The sequence below is a fragment of the Dipteris shenzhenensis genome, chromosome 28 (genome assembly GCF_047967505.1).
Source record: "Dipteris shenzhenensis isolate YYH24624 ecotype China chromosome 28, Dip_SZ_1.0, whole genome shotgun sequence".
NCBI classification, from domain to species: Eukaryota; Viridiplantae; Streptophyta; class Polypodiopsida; order Gleicheniales; family Dipteridaceae; genus Dipteris; species Dipteris shenzhenensis.
In genome coordinates, this window is record NC_141623.1 from 3,852,152 (window position 1) to 3,875,003 (window position 22,852).

Below are 22,852 nucleotides of genomic sequence, written 5' to 3' on the forward strand. Positions count from 1 at the left end.
CCTGCACGTACGGTCTGCTATCAACCTACGGGCTTGGTCTACCCTTTGTAGTCTGTAATTCACCGATCGGCGCCGTGCCTTCAGCGATGCCCACACCAATGTTACCCGAAGCCAATCGTCAGCCACCACGTCTCCGTTAAATCCACGAAGGGCATCGTGATATGGGTCTGCGCTCCACGCCTTGTCTTCGTTTGGTCGGGAGACAAAGGTATTCTCGGAGGAGGATGGCGATGAAAATCCTCTCGTCTTAACCCAATGAAGGAATGAGAAAAGCAAGCAAGAGATGATCGCGATGATGATCGTCTCGCCTTAGAACTGAGATCTTCCGTGAGGGTATCCGGAGACTTACACTTCCAGACATTCACCCGTCACTTGCTTGCAGGCTTCGCCGAATCACCACCTACGGGACCCAGGCTAAAACTTCAATTCCGAAAGCCTGCGTTCTCCAATTCGTAGGCCCACACGAACGCCACGATTGCTCCGTCACCACCAACGATCGTCGACAGGCCTTCCTACGGCCCTTGCTCCGTCACCACGCTTCAGCCCGTTAACTTGCGCTGCCCACAGGTCTTACGCTCCATACCTTACCCCTACACAACCCGGAGCTCTGATACCAAATGTAACCAGATTTCTCTAATCTCGCTTCTACTTACTGATCACGGGAGTAGCACCATGATTATCCACCCAGCCAATTCTACCAAGGCTTCCCAGCTTGAGAGAGAGAGCTGTATCAAAATCACGTAAATCCACAATTCTTCCATTCTCTCACAAGCCTTGACAGACCCCAATTCCCTAGATAGATCTAGATGCCACATGTCATCCATATAGGGCCTTTCTAATGCAACATTTCACCCCTCTCTTGGGATGCATTTAATTCCTTGCCCCTAGGCACATTCTTTGCACTAGGCCCCTGGTCTCAGATCTATCTAGTCTGGTGCTATCAGCCCTCACCTAGGACCTTGACATTAATCCCTCCCGATCATTTACATAAAGCGCAAACACATATATTACAAAGATAGATCCTATAAGGGAAATGTCGACTGATTCTTCCGAGGTCATGCTACCTCGGCTAGAGCGTAACAGAAATGCTCTGAAATGACCTCAAATGCCCACAAGTGCAGGCGCAATGAGCCAACCAGCAATTAAGGAGGCTGCCAATGCACCTAGAGCTTCAAGAGAGCATGAATGGAGGCGGCTATGAAGGCAGGTTGTGGAGGCAAAAAACAAAAGTAGATGGCTCAGAAGAAGAGAGACGGAATAGAGGCAATATGAACTGGCTGAGAGGAAGAGACAGCACAGGCAGAATTAGGGTTAGGGCTGGAGAGGATGATGACGTGGTGGGATAGAGATTAGGGCAGGGCCGACTTGCTCTGATACCATGAAGGAAACATAGTGTGTGAGAGAGAGGGAGAGATAGGCTAGGGTGAGAGGAAATGACACTCAAATGAAGACATCATGAAAGGCTTTCATTCATTCATCAAGTATCATCAAGTATGATATGACAAGTGAAGTACAAGACTTTATAGACTAGACACACACACACACATGTACCAAGTGAATATGGGATAACTCCAGAGATGACACGTGGCACTCATACATAAAACCTCTACTAGATCTCCTAGTACAACACATGGCACACACTCTTTGGTTATGATTTCTCCAACAAAAATGAGCACGAAAATAAGTCCCCAATCTGGGAAGAAAATCATGGGCAATCGGGCAAGTCCAAAACAGATGTGTGAGTGCCTCCCTCGGATGTGAACAAGATGGGCAAGCTGAGGAAGCTATATGCCTGGCAGCCAAGAAAGAGCCCACTGGTGGTGCACCCACCAAACAACGGCATAAGAAAATCCTTTGTCTAAGAGGGAGCTTACTGTTCCAAATACGGCCGAGACAAACCTTCCACCAAGCAAGAGGTTTGTCAAGATGCCAAAGAAAAAGCCTATGCTCTTGTATCCATGGTTGTAGGAGTAGAAGATGATAAGGTTTCTTGGTAGTAAGATCTACAAATGAAAAAAGAGAATAACCTAGAATGCCTCGATCTAACTTCCAATCCATTTAGTAAATAAGTGGGGGACAGGCTGAAATGGATGCAGCATGGTAGTGAGAATACGCCAAATTGGCATGTGATGCATCTCCTACAAAATTGCCTCCTGACCTGTGGTAAGACCGTGATCATTTACCACATCATCTACCATGGAGATACCCAACCGATCCTTTTTAGGCTGAAGATGAGCTAATAGTGGATCAAAGACACGGCTCCAATGAATACTTTGTAAATGGAGTGTATTTCCGGGATCCAGTGGACGACCTGACCAATGTACATGTGACATAACAAGTTGCCAATCATGGAGCAGACGAGTAGAAAAAGGACAGCTAGGAATACAGCCATGTAGATGCCCGAAATAACATCCGAAGGAGCAGGAATGCAGCATCAGTACGGAGTGAGGCAATCAGGCATGAGAGCACAAGTGTCCATGTGGCTGACACTGCTCCAGAAAAGTAAGCAAAAGAGTACCCTTGTGAGCTATCACATGAGTGCGAATGTTCAAAATACTTAGACCCCCATGCAGTTTGGGTGAACAAACATAGTTGAGCCAAAACACCTTACGATCAGTTTAAGTGCGCTAAAGGCATTCCATAGCCCTGGATATGAATTCCTCAATATCTGCTGTAAAAGACCAAGGAATTAATGGCAAGTGAAACTGTACATAGGCCTTAATAATGGACTGCACTATGCGAAGACAAACATGTAATGGCTATGTGGAACCCCCCCCCCCCCCCCCCCCAATCCCCTGCCCCCCCCGAACCCACATACACATGTATATGTATGTATGTATGTATAATTATAGATACATATATGTATTACATACATGCATAAATGTATGTATAGACTTAGATGCATCTATATATACATTATGCATGCAGGGGGAATAAGAGGCTGAGAACGAGTAAGGAATGGAAAACTATGGGGCTGAACTTGAGGGAAAGAAGAATAGCATGAATGTCTAAAAACAGGACCATTTTGGGGAGAAAGCAGGGGAAGCACTGAAAAATGTGGAAGGAGGCAGGGGAAGCAGATAAGAGGAGAGGCAACAATGTGAGGGGTAGGGAAGAAGCAAAAAACAGGATAGGTGTAGTGAGGTGAGAGGCGAAGCAACTTCATCACGACAGGGATTCCATTTTGTTGTGTAAAGAGAGCCATGCCAGGGAGGGAGCAAAGCAACATGGATTTCCTATGCTCGTCCCAAGCTTTGCTACAAGTAAAGATCTTTACTATGCTGCGAGTGAAAGGAGACCATTGAGAGCAAGACTGATGCTTCTCCAAGGAACCTTCTGAACATCAATTACAGCAGCGTTGTATATTTATCCTATGACAGAATGCTCTACGCCTACCATTTGATCTTTGGATACAGCCTGCTATTTGCAGGTTACCTATGCACTGTTCCTTCTTCCACCAGTTCTCAATGTCATGGCCCTTTTGTCAGCTTCCTTCCTCTGGGTGCTTGCCTGGCCTCCTCTGCTTCCAAAGTATTGCAGGGAAGCAAGGCTCCATAGGTATGGCATTTAAACAAAGCAGGGTCAAGCTGCGGTGCTAAAGCTCATGCTAGTGACAATGCTTACATGCTTTAGTATGAAACTGTACTCTGAGTTTGTGTGTATGTCTAAAATCATGGCTTCACTGTATTCACAAGGTAATAAGCCCTTAATGTGATTTGGATTTGCATTTTTCTTGTAACCAGTGATAAGATCCATTTTTCAATGGTCAATGTAACTCTTCTTCAGCGTTTTCTGTTTCTCATCAATTATAACTGAGACTTTTCCAATGGCTGTTGTTCTATTGCATCTTCTTTGAAAAATGCAGGGTTTTGTTGAGGATCAATTTGGGTTGGGCCTGATAGCAAGAGCAGCTGAAGAAGGAATTTCTGTTATAAAACCATCTGGTACAATGATTTTCAACATTGGTGGGCGTCCAGGACAAGCTGTTTGTGAACGCTTGTTTGTAAGAAGAGGGTTCCACATTTCTAAATTATGGCAAACAAGGGTAAATCAGGTATAGAGCTACACTGGGACATATATAATTATGATGCAATAAACACTTCATAGGCATGGATAAAGACCCTAATCAGGGACATTTCTCATAATTACTGCTTGTCTTGAGTTTTTTAATTACTTAGTTGTTGATTAGCTGTAAAAGAGAGAGCGAAGAGGAGTTTGTGGGGTACTGCTATGCATCAATGCTATCAAGGAAAGCCTAGCAGTTCCCTGTAGCATGAACTACCATAGAGTTAGCAACAATAATATTTAAAATTTGCAGCTTTTATCTCCATAAGTATCAAACCAATATCACATATTTAAAATTTGCAACTTTGTTGCCAAATCACCTCCATCAAGTATCAAACCAATATCACATATTCGAAAACTATAGATCTCTATCTTGTATTGAATTTAGGGGAGCCCATTAGGCCACCCTTGACAGCAGCAAGGGATGGACTGAGGGCTGTAGGACAGCAGGTATGTAAGCAGCAGTGCAGCAGCAATATGGCAGGCTGCACAGCAGGTATTTGGAATGGTACAGCAGGCAGTACCGCAGGGCTGCTCTGCAGAGCCTGCAGAAGGCAGCAGGTCTGGAGCAAGGATCAGAGCCAGGCGACTGTAGGAGCAGCCTTAAATAGGCCTAGGGACTAGTTGGAGCTGTCGGCTGCTGACAGACTGGTCGACCAGTCTGTAACAGTCTGTAATAGGTTTAGGGGCACCAAAGCCTATAAAAGGGCCCCATTGTGAGGCAATACAGTATTCAGCTGTCCCAGCCCACAGATCATTCAGAATAGAACGAGATTGAGGGATCAACACCAACAGTTCTTGCAGGGTAGAAGTCCAGACATCCACTGCACACCTTGGTGCAGACCTACACACTATAGGAGAGCATGCGGTGGTGCAACAGAGAGAGCTTCGTCTGCAGAGAACTTGCGAGCAGGTTTTGCAGGACTGCTCAGCCTATAGCAGCCATTGAAGTTTGATAGGAGACATACGGTGATCTAGGAGTCGTCTACAGCAGAGGGATCACCAAACAGTGCTTGAGTTTGATACCCTACCTCAGTGGAGGTTTACTGAAGGTGTTGGTACAGATTTTTAAGGATTTTGTACTTGGATTTACACATCTGTATATATGTATGCGTTTTCTCTATATCTGAAGTGTTCTCTCTATCAGCACATGGTGTGTTTTGGCATTAAAGTTTTTGTTGTGATATTTCAATACTTTTCTGTATTCTGCTGCATAAGGCTTTGGCTGTAGCAAGCAATCCTTTTCTCTAACATGGTATCAGAGCCAAGTGTCTGATAAGCTCTGGATTCTTGGAGATCAACAAGAATGACAAAGGAGGAAGGAGTATCCACATGTAGGTGATTGACGTGTTTTTGAGTGTCTGATAAGCTCTGGATTTTTGGAGATCAATGTATCTTTGGTCAATATACTGATAGGAAGAAACTTTTAGAAAACGGGGTGGAGATTGCAGCCAACACTCCCCCCAGCGTATGCCCAGAAACCACACAGTGCTGTTTATATTCCCACTTCTTTCCTTAATGTGTACAAGTGCATAGAGAGATGCATACAAACTTAGATTTTCGCAACAGTAGAGTAGGACATTAGATCATGTTTTTATAGATTTCTCCAAAGAAATGGACAAAACCTGATACAAAAGAATGTTTTCAGTGTGCCACCGCCTAGCAGACAGCTGCTGCCTAGATTTGGACTCCTGATCAACCAAAACTGTCTGCTGGCATCTTCATCTTCGTCAGTCTGTCTGCTCTCCTAGAGCTTTAGTGGGCTGCGTGATGGTGTGCTTATGGACACTCCTTGGTGCTGCTCTTTGTGATAAAGACCTGGAGACTGAGTGCTCCACCAATCTCAGGTCTTAGAGAGGAAAGGTCAAAGGATTGATGGTCTCACAGGCCACATACCTCTATTTGGATAAGGGATGCCTTTTGGTCTTGAATGATGACTCTTCTATCCTGATACACAACCCACTTGCCGTTGGCTTTGCCATGACCTCCCACTTTCCACTACTCTAATTGCATATGTGTGAGAGTCTATTGATGAACATAGGAGTCCCCTTCTTGTTAACCCTTTTGCAAGACCTCGTGCCTTGTTTTGGCATCCTCGAACTTGATGGTCAAGGGTGTCTATCTTTTCACACTCTTTACGCATTGTCGATTACTTGATGGTCAAGGGTGTCTATCTTTTCACACTCTTTACGCATTATCGATTTGTGCCTGCTCCATGGCAAATTTCTCCTGCTTGTATTTCCTTCTTGTCTTAGTGGGCTGGTTGCATCCTCTTTGACTCCCACCATCTTGAGATTGAGGGCTTTGTTCTTCGTCCCACCCTTCTTCTTGAAGGCTTCTTGGAGAACCTTTTGGGGCTTTTTTCTGCTGGCTACTTGGCCCAAGCCTTTGCGTACTTAGCATGTGCCTCAATCTTTGCTTCCATTTGGTTTGATTCTTCTATGGCGTTCGCGTGGGTGCTTCTCCAATCGTTTTTTAAGTGTGGCATTTTGTGCTCTCAGTGCATCCAAAGTGCTAGTGGTTGGGGTGCTATGACTCCTTGCTTGAGCTCTTGTACCTTTAGTTTCAAAATCTTCTTGGTGGCTTGATCTTCTCATGTTCTTTCTTCATGGCACCTTGCATCTCAATTTGGCGGGCCTTGCAATAAGGCAATCCAAGAGATAGAGAGAGAGATTTCTCTCATTGTTTCTCCTTCTCGGGTATTTGTGCCTCCTACAAACAAGCACTTAGATAGTTTCCATTCTATCTAGCTCATCCTACAACAACGTAGCATACTATAGCCTATCTACAACTGCAAGCAAATGTCTATCTACAACGTGCAAGCAGAGGACCAACTCTAATGATGGACTCAACAATGCCAGACGTGGACGGCTATAGGCAAGCAAAAGCAAAGCGACTACAAAGTACATCGACAAGCGCAAGGCGGAGAATAAAGAACAAGGAAGTAGCCGATGCTTCAACGACGTGCAACACAACACAACAATAAGACGACTAGACTCAAACAAAGAGCAAGAACCTCTACAACACACAAGCAACAGGTAGCACATGGGGTCAAGGAGGCAAGCACAAGCAAGCATTCAACAACTATGAGTAGTAGTAAACCCATCGGCACCTCACAACAATGATAGGGCAACAATACGAGACCTACAAGCAACAACTCAAGCCGCTTAAGCTAGATGTGGATGACTCAAAGGCCTAATATGAGGCAAGCAACAACTTAAATACTCGACCATAGACAACAACAAGTACACAGCCATGACGAGCTACCAATAATACTTCTACCACGACAGATGAAAAATACAGAGGCAACTCCACACGACGTGACAACCTCGACAAAAGTGACGCGACGGGCTAACGATGCCCTCTAGCAGCCTCCAACAATCTTCCAGATCCATAGGCCTCAATGAAAGGGAAGGTGCCATGTGGCATAAGATAAGGCCACATGGCAATACACATGGTAAGCAGCATCTAGAGCTCCAATCCACTCAAAATAAGTAGCCCAAACGGAGTGCACCAGTTTACAGCAGAAATACAAGAAGAAAAGCTTAAAAGAGAAGGAAGAAGAGGTCATTTCAAGTGTTTTCTTGACACAAATGAAGCGGGAGTCGGATAAGTACCACCAACTCTACAACACTTGACTTTTGCTGTAAAATAAACCCTTTTTTGAAATTACAGCAAGTCATTTTCTCTCTTGTATTACTAAAAGGAAAGAATGGAATTGGAAGGGATATTTAATAATGAACTTGTTCTTTTTCCTCCACTACTAGAAGGAGATAGGGAGAGAACACCATCACCTCCTCCTGAAGAGGATGATGTAGATGAGAGTTTTACACATATTGAGTATGATAACCCACGTATAGAATTACCTTCATCTCTCCTTCAAGAATCTCTTGATACGGAGTTTTCCTTCAGAAATGAAGGGAGAAACGAGTTCATCCAAAAGCAAGGCACTAAGTTTACGCTTTTAACTCAAAATGCCGTACACATGGATTATAATGCAAGTGCAAGAGGGAGAGAGGAGTCTCCCGTTGATAAGCTGGTTTCTCATCTTATCCATATGATTGAACAGTCCATTATGACAAAATTAGGAACTAAGAGAGTGCTGAATTTTGGGGATGATGATTTAAGTACCCTCTCAAAGAGAGCTAAATTCCAACCCCAAGAGAGAATAGAGTTCCCAAAGTATGATGGAGCAAGAGAGGCGGATAAAATCCTCAATTGGATTCGCCATTTTGAGCTATATTTTGCCCATCAAGATAAGTCCAACCACGAGAGGCTTGCTCTTGCCACACTACATCTACAGAAGGATGCTTTGATGTGGTGGTCTTTATTACAAACGGGAAAAGAGCCTATTCTTCAATGGTCCAAATTTGTAGAGCAGCTTAAGGCCACTTTCATGCCTCCGAGGCATGAAGAAGAATTGACCTTCCGCTGGGAAAGGTTCAGGCAATTCCAAAACGAGAGTAACGCTGAATTTACAGCTAGGTTCTGGAAACTCTCTTTAGAGTTACTTGAGAAGAGCGAAAATGATAGAAGGAAGAAGTATTTAGCAGCCCTAACCCCAAAAGTGAGGTATGAGGTTGAAATGTTCAACCCAACCACCTTGAAAGACCTCACTAAATTGGCTGAGATTGCTGAGAGGAAATTGAATCCTCGTAAACCCTTCAACAAAGGAAAGAAGAAAGCTATTGTACAAAATGTTAACAGTCAATCACATCTTGGATGGATACCATTTCCTTCCATGACTGACGATGAGAAGGAAAAGCTAATTAAGGAGGGTAAATGTTTCGGATGTAAGAAACATAAGCCAGGGCATCCATGGCATAAATGTCCTACTCTATCAGCCAAAATGGCCAAAACAAATTCTATAAAAGGAAAAGGCAAAGCATCCAAGCAGGAGGGTGAGGCCTCTACCTCCTCATCCCAAGACTCTACAGTGAACATAGAACCAAGAGTAAATGCTATCCATTCAGCCAACACTGGTGTATGGATGTGTGAACTGAATAGAGAGTAGGCATATTCATTATAGAGTATGGACAGAGAATCCTCCATGTAGAGCGTCTTATAGGATGAAGAGGGTTGAAATAGAAGAGTTAGAAAAAGAGATTGAAGGTCTATAGTTTCTATAGATTAAGTAGTTCTCCATCACAAAATCATCTATAGCCAAGGTCTACCTAGTTTAATGAAACATTTGGGTGAGAGAATGGTTTTAATACTGACTTGTTTGTTGAGAATATGTTTCAGCTTATTGAGCAGGTTACTATAAAGAGATTTAAGCAGCTTGGTATCCAGAAGAGAATTCTGAGTATGAAGAGAAGAGGCACTACAGTGGTACTTCTGCATTTTGAATATTCAGCATCAAGAGGAACCAGAACTTGAAGATGGGATTAAAGTTCTGATTCAGAAGAGATAGTGTGCTACCAAGAGAAGATTATTTGCAGATTATGAAGAGGAGATGCAAATGTAGAAGTAAAAGAGAAAAGCGTACGCAAGAGAAAGAGACAAGAGAGGATTCAGAAGAGGACTTCTGCCCATTCCAGTAGGAGGGAGTGTCATGACAAGAGAAATCACTAATCTGTGATTAGTAGACATGAAAACATTATTATATATTATACGCCAATGGTGTAACATGTATTTGTATTTATGATGGACACCGACAGATTTGTTATGGCGGTGGATCATCTCAGTAGATAGGACTAGTCGAGCTGGAGCCACTGCTTCAGACGGCATCAAATTTGGACATGTGATACTTACTCTATTAATAAAAATGTGCACACACATGTCTAGGTCCTAGGGGCAATAGGAAGGAAAGGGTGCATTAAGGTGCATTGAATGGTAGATGCATGGGTCATAGGCTGAGGGTAGGTGTAAATGGGAAGATGGAACTTGAGTGATCTCAAGGGACATTAATGAAAGGGTATCACCCTTTCATTGTGAATCTCACGTAGCATTCTTCATTCACATTGCATTCATCCGCCATCTCTCACACACTTTGCATGTAGGTCGAATTAGAAACAAGTACTCTCACGAGGGCGTCTTCCCCATTGGAGGGCCAATTGGCATTCAAATTCTGCATGCATTGCACACAGTTGCATTCTTGAGAAGGCTGGTTCTTCACACATGTCATCCACATAAAGGACTAAAATCAGTAAATCTGTCCCACTCTTGCGGATGTAAAGGGTAGCCTCCGTGGGGTTGTTCTGAAAGCCAAGTGTGAGCAAATGAGTATGTATCCTAGAATACCTAGCTCGATGTGCTTGCTTTAATCCATAGAGGGATTTCTTTAAGCGGCATACCTTGCTTTCAGAACCTTCAACGTCAAAGCCAGGAGGTTGGGAAACATAGACCTCTTCTTGCAAATGCCCATGAAGGAAAGCTGTCTTGATATCAAGCTGATGTACCTCCCAATGAAAGTGGGCAGCAAAGGCAATAACACTGCGAATAGTAGTGATCCTGGAAGTGGGAGCAAAAGTCTCCTCAAAGTCAATGCCTTGCTGCTGAGCATAGCCCTTAGTAGTAAGACGGTCTTTGTAACGGTCCACTGAACCATCAGCTTTCCGTTTAATCTTATAGACCCACTTAGTTCCAATCGCATGCTTGCTAGGAGGCAAGTCGCACAACTCCCAAGTGTTATTCTAATAGATAGAATTCAATTCAGCTTGCACGGGCTTCAACCAACAATCATTCTGAAAGGCAGCTTTATGGCATAATGTGTCTTCATTGCATGCTGTAGCAACCAATGCATAAGCAACAAACCTAGCATGCTCTTTCCAGACAGCTGCTCTAGTACGGGTTGGCATAGGAGTATCCTGTCTTTTAATGTGTCAAGGAGCCAATGGGGAACCTTTTTTGGGCTCCTGTATTTCAGCTCTTCCTTGTAGCAACCAATGCATAAGCAACAAACCTAGCATGCTCTTTCTACACAGTTGCTCTAGTACAGGTTGGCATAGGAGTATCATGTTTGCTGTCTTTCAATGTGTCAAGGAGCCAATGGGGGACCTTTTTGGGAATTTCAGCTCTTTCTTGGTCAAGAGCTCTGTGCACATTGTCTAGAGCAATCAGAGCCATATCAAGTTGAATATCATGTTGATATCTGGCGGCACATGTGGCTGCAAATGACCAACAGATGGAGGAGATACAACCTCAGATGAAATATCATCATGAGCATCTGTTGGAAACAAAGGCATCAAGCTGTGAAAAATATCTAGGGCATCAAAAACGGGCTGCTTTTGACAGTTCAGCAAAGGCATAGTGGAAGATTCATCAATCACAACATCCGGCTGACAAAACACTTGCCTGTGTGGGGCAGGTAGAGCTTATAGCCATTTCTCTTAGAGCTATACCCAATAAAAGTACACTTCACAGCTTTATCATCCAACTTGATGTGTGTCTGAGAAGGCACATGGGCATAGGCCAAGCATCCAAATGTCCTCATGTGAGAAATGTGGGGCTTACGACATGTCCAAGCCTCATCAGGTGTGATAGTCTTCAATGCCTTTGTGGGACATCTGTTCAAAATGTAATTAGCACACATGACGACATCACAACTTGTTAGGCAATTGCTTGCCTTTCAACATGCACCTTGCCATTTCCATCACTGATCTATTCTTCTGCTCAGCCACGAGATTCTATTGAGGAGTATAAGGAACCGTGCATCGATCATGTATGCCACGTGAGGCCAAAAAAGCAGCAAAGTCCTCTGACATGTCTTCACCCTCTCTGTATTAAGGTGAGCAATGTGCAGCCCACTCTCATTCTCAGCCAAGTGCCGGAAGCATGTAGAAACTTCAGATTTGGATTTCAAGGCGAAAATCCAAGTGTACCTGGTGAAGTCATCAATGAATGTAACAAAATAACAGAATCTCCCAAGAGCTGTAACCCGCATGGGTCCACAAACATCACTATGAACCAAATAAAGCTTGCGTGAGGCACCAACTCTCCCATCCTTGGGAAATGCAGAACGGTGCATCTTACCAAGCAAGCAAGGTTCACAAACATGCTTTGAAGGCATTTGCATTTTGGGAAGATCAACAACCATACCATCCTTCTATAACTTCACCAAAGACCCAAAGTTGAGGTGTCCAAACCTCTCATGCCACAAATGGGTATCTGCTATGGTAGAGGAATCAAGAGCAAAGGCATGTGCATCTGCAAGTGCAGCATCATCCAAACATCTGTCATAAGAATCAAGTCTATACAGACCTCTAGTCAATGTGCCAGTCAAGACCATGCATGGTAAAGGCATGTGTGACGTGATACACTGCACAGTGAACACTTAAAAAATGAACCTGATAGCCACATGTAGCTATGGCTGAAATAGAAATAAGGTTCTTGCGAATGCCTGGAACATAAAGCACATTCTCTAGAGTGACAAGACCACTAGAAACAGAAGTGAGAGCAACTTGCGCAATACCTTTCACGGTATATGATGCATCATTATTGGCACATGTGACACTCCCCCCCTTAGATGTATGCTCTAGTGAGATGAATAACTTCTTGCAGGAAGAGCACCACTATCAAAGAACTAGGCATTATGAACATCAGAAATTGTCATGCAAGCATCATGTACATCATGAACATCAAGATTATACTGAAATGTAACCAAGAAAGCCCAATGCTAGTCTTATGCAAAATTAGCTGACTCATGTTGATCTTCTGTAGGAGAACCAGATATAGCAAGACCAGACTTTTTCTATTTCTTTTCAGATGCAATTCTCTTCCTGCATTCAGAGATATCATGCCCAGGTTTCTTGCAATAGCTACATCTCTTCTTCTTTTTGTTATCCCCTGAAGAAGAGGCGCCATGAGAATGACCAGCATGTGAATGACGTGGTTTACCAGTTGAAACCTTACCTTTGCCTTTGTTTTTATGCTTGGCAGCAAAGGCTTGATCACTAGCCATAGAAGCATTGCGATTTGCACGACTTTGCTCCTCCTGAAGGAGAAGAGCAACCAATTGGTCAAAAGAATAATGGTTGGGATCACCCCCTGCAACCAACCTCACGTAGTAGCAAAGCCGAAGTGATAAGAATCAGGCAACCCATCAAGGGTACTAGAAACAAGCTGAGAATCAGGCATCACCTCATCAATATAGGCAAATTGCTCTTTCAAATTCTTCACATTAGTAAGATAGGCATCGATGACCACCCTCTTCAAGCTTCAAGTCCTTCAACTGCTTGCGGAGATAGGCAACCCTTGCCTCATTCTGCACCTGATATGCTGATCCCATGCTTGCTTAGCTGTCTTGCAAGACCGGATATGAGGGATAATAACCCTTTTGAGTGAAAGAGCAATCAAGGCATGTGCTTTGGCATCACGACCATCCCACTGCATCTGCTACTGTGTAGGAGACAAAGTACCCGTAGTAGAAGATGCAACTGCTCTAGAAGTAGCATTAGACCCATCACCTGAAGACCTGTCACCTGAAGTAGTACCAGAGGCGCAGTAGTGGCTGCATTACATGTAGGCTTGGCCTGAGAGCCTGAAACAATGTGCCATAAATTCTTGGCAACCATTACATGCCCCATCATGTATGATCACATGGGGTAATTGATGCCATCAAGCTTGTGATCAGCCCCAAGCTAATGGCTGAAGTTTTTAAGCACTTTACTAATACACAAGAGGTATAATCCAAGAAAAATAAGGAAAAAAGTACGCACAATCTTAGATATGTAGTCTTTTATCAATGGTGTATCGGCCTTAGGCATGTTTAGAATGATTGAACATAAGCTGAAAACATAAAGCTGGGAGCTGAATAGCCCATTTTTCTTTTAGTTTCAAAAGAGAGTTTGATTGAGTATGCATGTGCTTTCTAAGTTAGGAATGTAATTTTGCATCTTTGTGGGAAGCGGTACATAAGTGTAAAGAGGTTCATTTAGTTTTTAATTTTTTAAATTATTTATTCATTCTGTAAATTCTTTCTTTCATTCCTAAATGTGTGTGTGTGTGTGTGTGTGTGTGAGAGAGAGAGAGAGAGAGAGAGAGAGAGAGAGAAGGGGGGTCGGCCAGGTGGCCTGATGGGTCTTCCCACTTGCAGGCTGGTCGGTTCCCCATCTTGCTGACCGACCAGGGAGAGGCTGGGGCTGTGTATAGGCCCCCTTCCTTGGTGTTTTGTCATTTGTCTTGAGGTTGTTATTAGTCCAGCTCTTGAGCAGCCTCGTGTGCAGAGGCTTTTCCCCAGCAGCAGTCGAGGGTCTTTTTCCAGAGATCACTTGCAGCTCTCTCTTCTTTCTTTCTCTCCCTCTCAGTGTGGTGTGTGAGGTTTTCTTTCTCTCTCCATTTCTGTCCATTTCCGCTGCGCTTCTCACATGGTATTAGAGCCACCGTTGGCTAGAGACCCGAGGAGTGGAGGGAGTGTTGAGCTAGCATACAGAGAGGAGGTTTAGGGTGCTGTTCGGAGGTGTCTTTGAGGAGGAGCGTGTGCGAGGAGTGGACTGTTCAAGTGCCTAGCAAGGGGAAGGGTGTTTTCAGATAAGAGAGGAGGTGTTCTTGAGGGACGGACAGGGTGGATGAAGGTACATTGGGCTGCCAGCCCCTTCATCGTCTTATCTAGCCCTCTCCTTTCTTCAACCTTCTATCCCCTTCTATTCCAGTATCTAGCACTTGTGGCCTCGGAGCAATAGTACCGGGTTTCCAGTGATTGTGTTGAGGTGGTTCTTGCCATGAGGGGGCATCTTCGACAGTACTTGTGGCGGTCTTCTGCGATGGAGTATCACACGATGGATTCCTCTAGTTGTTCCAGTGGCAACATCTCCTAATGTCACTCTAGAGAGAGAGGGCCTTGCTTGTGGGTGTGCCCGTCCAGTGTGAGGCTATGGTAGGTTGAGAGAGGGCCTGTGTTGTGGGTGTGTCCGCCCCATGTGAGGGTAGAGTAGTGTACGCCAACAGAGGGTACAGCCCTCTTTACATGGCTTGGAGCAGCCCCTTGTGTGTACGAGGGGGATCGGCCGGGTGGCCTAGTGGGTCAGCCCACTTGCAGGCTGGTTGGCTCCTTATCTTGCTGACCGACTAGGGAGAGGCTAGGGCTATACATAGGCCCCCATTCTTGGTGTTTTGTCATCTCCGTCTTGAGATGGTTGAGCAGTTTCGTCTAGCTCTTAAGCAGCCTGCAATGTAGAGGTTTCCCCCCAGCAGTACAGTGGCTTTTGCCATAGATCACTTGCAGTTCTCTCTTGTTTCTTTCTCTCCCTCTCAGGGTGGTGTGTGTGAGGTTTGCTTTCTATCTCCATTTCTATTCATTTCCTTGCACTTCTCACACATGTCCGAGTAAAGGGATGTGTATGGTGAAGTCTTAGCCTCCTCACATAGGTCTCTAGCGAAGTGTGAGGTCTCATGAGGGAAGTAATACTGCAATGAAGAGGTTCTCTTGGTAGGGAAACTGGATCCAAATCCATATTTATTTTTCACCTCTTGAGCGAGATCGTCTTGATGAGGGATGATCTGTATAGTATTGCCACTCCTCCTGATTCCTATACTCCACTTGTCTCCGGAGTCTCATCTTGGTATGTGGCCTCCAATGTGTATCCACGGATTACTGGCAAAGGGCAATCTGGGCTCTACTGTGTCTCGGTGTAAAAAACCATGTCTCGACCCGTGAGTGCTCCGAGAAATTTGTTGCATCTAACCAGAAGGTACCTTTACAATTCCAAACAATGCAAGTCCTGGGGTCTTGGTAATTTGAATCTCATGATTCTCCCCCCTATGTATGCCCATCAAGGCCTATCAAGAGCCGCCCTTCTCGTACAACTGCCCACTTCCCCTCCTCACGGGCGATGTCTTGCTGCTATATGAGAGTACGCCTCTCTTCTACTTGCAGAGGTTCAAGGTCCTCATCCAAGTAGATCTCTGGGTGATCCCGTAGAGTTGATCGTCTAAGTAGTGCCACAAGGCGAGCTTGAGCATCCTTGAAGCGAATGATGAGAGGTTGCTGTTTCAATCCCATGCTTCTGGACCCCCAGGGTAGAAGTCACGAAGCTGCTGACATCCTTAATAGGAGGGCATGTTTGCAGGGAATCCCTAAGTCTCCGCGAAAGCCGACTATTGCATGGTGACTATCTGCGCTTCCTTTGTCTCTACTGTTGGTCTGCTACTTGGGGCTGTCGCTATGGCTCCCACCTCCTTACAGAGCTTTAATATCTCTTGATCGAGGCTGTGGATGAGGCGATCTTGCTCCATCTCTCGTGCAGGGAGTCCACGACGGACTGATCTTACTGATCTTAGACGTTAGGTGGAATCCAGTGAGCTTGAAGCGACAGGTATGGGGGGCCTGAAAAGGGGACTGAGTGCTGGGTACTGAGAGTGGTGAGGGGACATTTGGAATATGGATGTGGTGAGTCGAACTGAGGAGGGGAAATGGTGGCTGTCTGAGGGGTATGGGTGATAGAAATGAGGCATACTGCAGTGAGGAATGAAGTGGTATAGTGACGGTCGGGCTAAGGGGGCATGTCGGGGCCGCCACTGATGTCGACATCAATGATGGTGATGCTGCTAACTCTGATGATGGTGCGGCCACTGATGTTACATCCACGGATGGAGGTGCTGTCATTTCCAAAGACGGTATAGTAGATGTCATTGATGATAATGACGATGTAGAGGCTGATGTTGAGGTCAAAGCTGCTTTGACCGAGGTAGTGATGGCTGCCTTGTTTACAGCAGTGCTATCAGTCTGCAGCCCACTGCAATTGCTGCATTTGTTCATATCTTCTATCTCGAGCTTTTGCTGCTGCTTCTCCTTCTTGGAGTTCTCATCCCTTTTTTCACCCTTTGCCCCCTTTGCCTTCTCTTTCTCTCGTGTTTCTTCCCCTTTGTGCAGGTTATTTCCTTTGCTGGAGTCCCCCTTTGCTGAGATTTATTATAGGGGAGAAGGGCACACAGCCCTTCACACCTTCCATTTCTGAAGGAAATTGGAAGCTAGGGGTTGGCAATGGAACCACTAGATTTTAAAGAGTAGCTTAAAGACTTGTTAGATAATAATATTTTGATCAGACTGGCAGTGAAGCACTTTCTGTTTTGTGAACATGAAAAGTGATGCAGCTTTTTTTTTGAGCATGAGAGAATCAATTTATTTGCCTTATAAGTCACTTTCATTACCCACCATGTGATTCCTAACTATGTGTGACAATTTTGGCAGGCTGCTGATACTGACATTTTAGCCCTAGTAGAAATTGAAAACAATAGTTGCCATCGTTTTGAATTTTTCATGGGACGGGCCAGCGAGGAGCCTATTAGTGCAAGAACTGCATGGGCATATGCAAAGTCAGGAGGGGAAATTTCACATGGACTGTCAGTGTATAGTTGTCAATTGCGGCATCCAAACCAAGTAACAACTTACATCTATCTTTGGTGGTGGAACTAGAAAATTTTCATATTTATCATGTCTTAGTATATGTTTGACCTGTTGTCTAAACTCGGCATCAGTGTTTATTTGTCAAGGGAAGCAAGCAAAGCCGTCTCTGTTTGTATCTGTAATTTCAGGTAAAAACAATTTTTGATTTTTTGACGAGTAGTTTCCAAGAGACCCGGGGTGCTTTGGATTTGTCTTTTAAGGACGAGTCAGTTGCAGAGGAAAAGATTCCTTTCCTTGCACACCTAGCCCGTGCGCTTGCAGAAACATCACACATACCTTATGAGTTACCCATTGGAAGCAGTCGATTTCGGCATCTCATTGCAGGATTCATGCGTTTGTACCATAACATTCCTATAGGTCAAAAGGTAAGTCTGACTGAAGGTAGCCATTTTACTGTTGTTTCTACTGTATAACACTCATTCTTTAAAGAGCTAGCTGTATGCTGATTATGATTTTACTTTTATGTGATCTGTTGAATTTATGATTTGCACTGTATTTTGAGTCATCAGTGACACGATCAACATATTTTCTCTGTAGTGCAAGACATGTGGTTCAATCAATATATATTAGCATGGTCAGTTTTTTTCCTTCTATAAAAAACTAGGAGCATTATCAAACTTTTTTAAATAAAAAGTAAGTGCTTTGTTTATTTATGTTAGGTTTAGACCCGAAGTTTTCTTAGGTAATAATATCGACTTCTGAATGCAGTGAGAGTAAATTCCGATGTTTTAAAAAGGAAGCTTATATCATCAAGTAGAAATGCAGTAGAATCTTGTTTTGTGTAGCTTTCACTATGTTTATCATCAGAGTACTGTGGGCCATATCCTGATGTCTTAAAAAGCAAAGGCTTCTGGAAAATCTAGTATGGAGAGATTACAGGCATGCTCAATTCATATATGCATTTAAGGCTCCAAACTATTTTGAAGTGCAAGCTTCTTTGTGCAAATAACTTCAAATGTGCAATCCAGATTTTGAAGTGTTGGAAAAGCAAGCCTCCACTTTTCCTAATGTCTATTAAACCAGATTAGCTTGTCTTTAAAGTACTAGCCTTTGTCACAACTGAGTTTGCCCTTCCACCTCCAAAGTGCCGAAAGGAACTCAGTACGATGACCTTGGTATAAGTGGATGCTCAACTATGTGCGGGTGTGTGGATTTGTATGTGTGAGAGCATATGTTTATACTACGGTCTACACTCACTGTTGGGCATTCATGACGTTAGTGGGGATGTCATAGTAGCTAGTCCCTGCTATGCATGATAAAGTTTATGGTTTTCAACATCACGAGTCTCTATCATGAGATTGAAATTGCACTGTGTGTTGTGTTTTTAGAGGATGAGTTTGGACATGTTCCTGGATTCATCTAGTTATATGCTTCTGTCGTATTGGCGGACATGCAAATGCCACCTCGTGAAGTTTTCATCCATGCTGTGGCCTGTTGGTACTGCATATGCCCTATTAGCTAGATGCTAAGCACTCTTTGCTTGGATGCTCGTTTGAGAGAGATTCAAATGAAATCGTATAGGCTTTTGTAAGAAACTATAGCTTGAAGGAAGAGAGTGTGGACTACTTTTTCATTAGTCTTCTCCTTTAGTGCTAGGCTTTGTCATGGCTGAGTTTGCCTTTTGCCCTTCATCTCCGGTGTTATGCTCTAGCCGAGATAGCATGACCTCGGATAGATCGGTGGGCATTTTCTCTTAGATGACCAACTTTTGTAATAGTTAATGTGCGTAATTGAAATGGTCAAGAGAAGTAACTGCCAAGGTCCTAGGTGAGGGTGGAATGGCATTGACTAGGTAGTTCTGAGTGCTAAGGCCTAGGTGCACCTAAATGTGCAATAATGCCAAGGGGCAAGTGGTTTTTAATCTGTGGTCTCAGGACCGGTGTTAAAAATAGTTGATCCCCAGAAACCGTTGTTCCTAGAAACCGATGCAAGTGGCATTGCGGTAGGAGCAGTTCTCCTTCAAGAGGGAAGGCCAGTAGCCTTTGAAAGCAAGAAGCTTTCTCCCTCTCAAAGGAATTGGCCAACTCATGAATTGGAGTTGTATGCTGTTATCCATGCTTTGAAAACATGGAGACATTATCTGTATGGTTCAGAGTTTTATGTGGATGTAGATCATGATACTCTGAAACATTTTTGTAAACAGCCTGACTTGAGGGGCTGCCAAGCTAGGTGGGCAGAGCTCATGCAGGAGTTTAATTTGACGATTCGGTACCGAAGAGGAAAAGATAATAAGGTGGCTGATGCGTTGTCTCGCATTATGCACAACCTGAGTTTCACGGTATTAGAGAGTGCTCTAATGACTGAGATCATAGAAACTCAAAAGGTGGACGAGTTTGTCCAGAGCTTGTGGCCTAAAGCTCATGTGTTAAAACCCGGGGAAAGTGAAAAGGATGACCTGGCATCCAGAAAAGGCCAAACTTATGCAAGATATACCATAAGGGATGGTATGCTAGTTAGAAATGGCAAGGTTGTAGTACCTGGTCAGAATGATCTCAGGCAGAGAGTCATTCGACAGTGCCATGATAGCGCGTGTGCGGGACATCCAGGTGTCGAGAAGACATATGATCTCGTGAAGCGAGATTTCTTTTGGCCAAAGATGAAAAAGCATATTCATGAATATGTGACACGGTGTTTCTCGTGTCAGGTAAGTAAGGCCGAGCGGGTGAAGCCACCCGGACTTTTACAGCCCTTGAAAATACCACTAAGTAAGTGGGAGAGCATTTCCCTGGACTTTATTGTAGGGCTACCTGCAACACAAGGAGGATATAATTCTATCCTTGTGGTGGTTGATCGTCTAACCAAGATGGCTCACTTCATTCCGACTAGAGAGTCTGTTAGTGCCCCGCAAGTGGCGGATTTGTTCATTAGACATATATTTCGTCTGCATGGATTGCCTAGATCCATAGTGTCAGACAGAGATGTCAGATTTACCGGTCATTTTTGGACAGCGGTATTTGAGACACTAAGGACTGAGTTGGAAATGAGTAGTGGGGATCATCCTGAGACGGATGGTCAGACGGAGAGAGTCAACCAGACTTTAGAGGATATGCTGAGGGCATATGTGTCATTGAGGCAACATACGTGGGACAAGTGGTTGCCATTGTTGGAGTTTGCCTACAATGATAGGAAACATTCATCTACCGGGTTCAGTCCGTTTGAACTGAACTATGGTTATAGACCAGCCAATCCGACTATAGTTGGAGTACCTCAGAAAGTGCCTAGTGCCGCGAACTTTGTAGTTCAGATGCGGGAGATGCTAGCACTTGCGAGAGCTAATATCCGCTAGGCTATGGATGGGGCCAAGGTATATGCGGATGAAAATCGGTCTATAAGAGTATTTAAAGAAGGAGAAAAAGTTTTTCTCAGAGTTCCTTCGCACTCGAAGTCGTTGACTTCAGGAGAGTGCGCTAAGTTATCACCTCGATACTGTGGGCCGTGGTTAATTCTAAAGAGAATAGGCAGTGTAGCCTATAAATTAGAATTGCCATAGGGGTGTAAGGTGCACTCGGTTTTTCATGTATCGCGCTTAAAGAAATTTTTGCATACAGGTGACTCACTAATCGAAGGTGTGGTTTTGTTTCAGGAGATAGAGGATATTGCAAGGCGCAAGCCAACAAGAATCCTGGACCGAGGAACAATGCAAATACGAAATCGGAAGATACCCACGGTGTTGGTTGCATGGCATGGTCAGCCTCTATCGGAAGCTACCTGGGAATCCGTATACCAGTTACGGAGAGTATTCCCAGATTTCATCATCGAGGACGCTGATGCTTGAAGAGGGAAGGAATGTTATGCTCTAGCCGAGATAGCATGACCTCGGATAGATCGGTGGGCATTTTCTCTTAGATGACCAACTTTTGTAATAGTTAATGTGCGTAATTGAAATGGTCAAGAGAAGTAACTGCCAAGGTCCTAGGTGAGGGTGGAATGGCATTGACTAGGTAGTTCTGAGTGCTAAGGCCTAGGTGCACCTAAATGTGCAATAATGCCAAGGGGCAAGTGGTTTTTAATGTGCCCCAAGAGAGGGGTAAAAAAAAAAGGTGCATCAAGTGGAGAGGCTAAAATGATGACATTTGGCAAGGAGAACTATCTAGGGAAAATGAGGGTCTCATGGATAAGCATGAAAATAACGAAGGAACGAATTAATCTGATGATTTGCGATCCATGAGAGTAGGCTGGGTGGAACAAAAGAAAAGCCATCGCCCGTGATTGTGTTAACGTAGGAAAAGAGATTCAGGACCTAGAGATAGAAGGGTCTGACAGTAGGCGCAGATTTAAATACCAGATCGTGCACTGTCTTACGGGATTAAGCCGTTGCTGGTGATTGTTAGGGCAAGTCGGCAGTGCATAGATATTAAACGGCTGTGCACGTATTTGTTATCTGAAGCACCTATTGTTTTATATCTAGACGAGTCGCCTGTTGACGTGCTGAATAGGAAAAGAGATTCAGGACCTAGAGATAGAAGGGTCTGACATCCGGAGTGCCGACAGAAACTGAGTATGAAGACCTTTGTATACGTGGATGCTCAAGCATGCGTGGGTGTGTGGATTTGTATGTGTGAGAGCATATGTTTATACTATGGTCTACACCCATTGTTGGGCGTTGATGACGTCAGTGGGATGTCATAGTAGCTAGTCGTAAGTTCTTGCTATGCATGATGGAGTTTATGGTTTTCAATCTTTTGAGTCACTATCATGAGATTTAAACTGCACCATGTGTTAGTGTCTTTAGAGGATGAGTTTGCGCAGGTTTCCAGATTCATCTAGATATATGCTTCTGTCGTATTAGTGGACATGCAAATTTCACCTTGGGAAGTTTTTGCCCATGTTGTGACTTGCTAATATTGCGACAAATTATTTCTATCTTAAGTGGTGTGTTGCCCTATCAGCCAGATGGTCTATGCATTTTTTGTTTGGATGCTTGTTTGGGAGAGACTAAAATGAAATCGTAGTCTTCACAAAGCAGTTGTAGCTTGAATGAAGAGAATGTGGACTGCTTTTTGAGTAGTTTTCTCCTTTAGTGCTAGCCTTCACGTCTCTATGTGTGAGAGCATATGTTTATACTAAAGTCTGCACCCACTGTTGCGTGTTGACAACGTCAATGGGAATGTCATAGTAGCTAGTCCCTGCTATGCGTGATGGAGTTTATGTTTTGCAACCTTATGCGTGACTATCATGAGATTGAAACTGCACTGTGTGTTAGTGTTTTTAGAGGATGAGTTTGGGCATGTTCCTGGATTCATCTAGATATGTCTTTAAAGTACTATGTTGTGAGTGGATCTCTTAAATGTTGCTGAACTTGAAAATTGATGTGTTCTTTCTGAATGATGGTGAAATTTACCAATGAATACTTTTCTAGCTGCTTATGTTTGTCTCTACAAGGATACCATGCTGTTAGGTCAATTATGATTGCATTCTAGGAGTGGATACAATCATTGATGA

At 44.0% G+C, this 22,852-nt stretch overlaps 1 protein-coding gene across 2 annotated transcripts in view; it reads left to right on the plus strand.

Moving 5' to 3' along the window:
* Positions 1–22,852, plus strand: part of MMT (methionine S-methyltransferase) — a 68,934-nt gene that overhangs the window by 36,606 nt on the left and 9,476 nt on the right. The window contains exons 5-7 of one of the 2 annotated variants that reach the window (XM_087399707.1): positions 3,866–4,054; positions 17,195–17,383; positions 17,539–17,775. In XM_087399707.1, coding sequence (XP_087255833.1) covers positions 3,866–4,054; positions 17,195–17,383; positions 17,539–17,775 — 615 coding nt within the window. The remainder of the gene's footprint in view (positions 1–3,865; positions 4,055–17,194; positions 17,384–17,538; positions 17,776–22,852) is intronic. The other variant, XM_087399708.1, reaches the window with a different exon arrangement.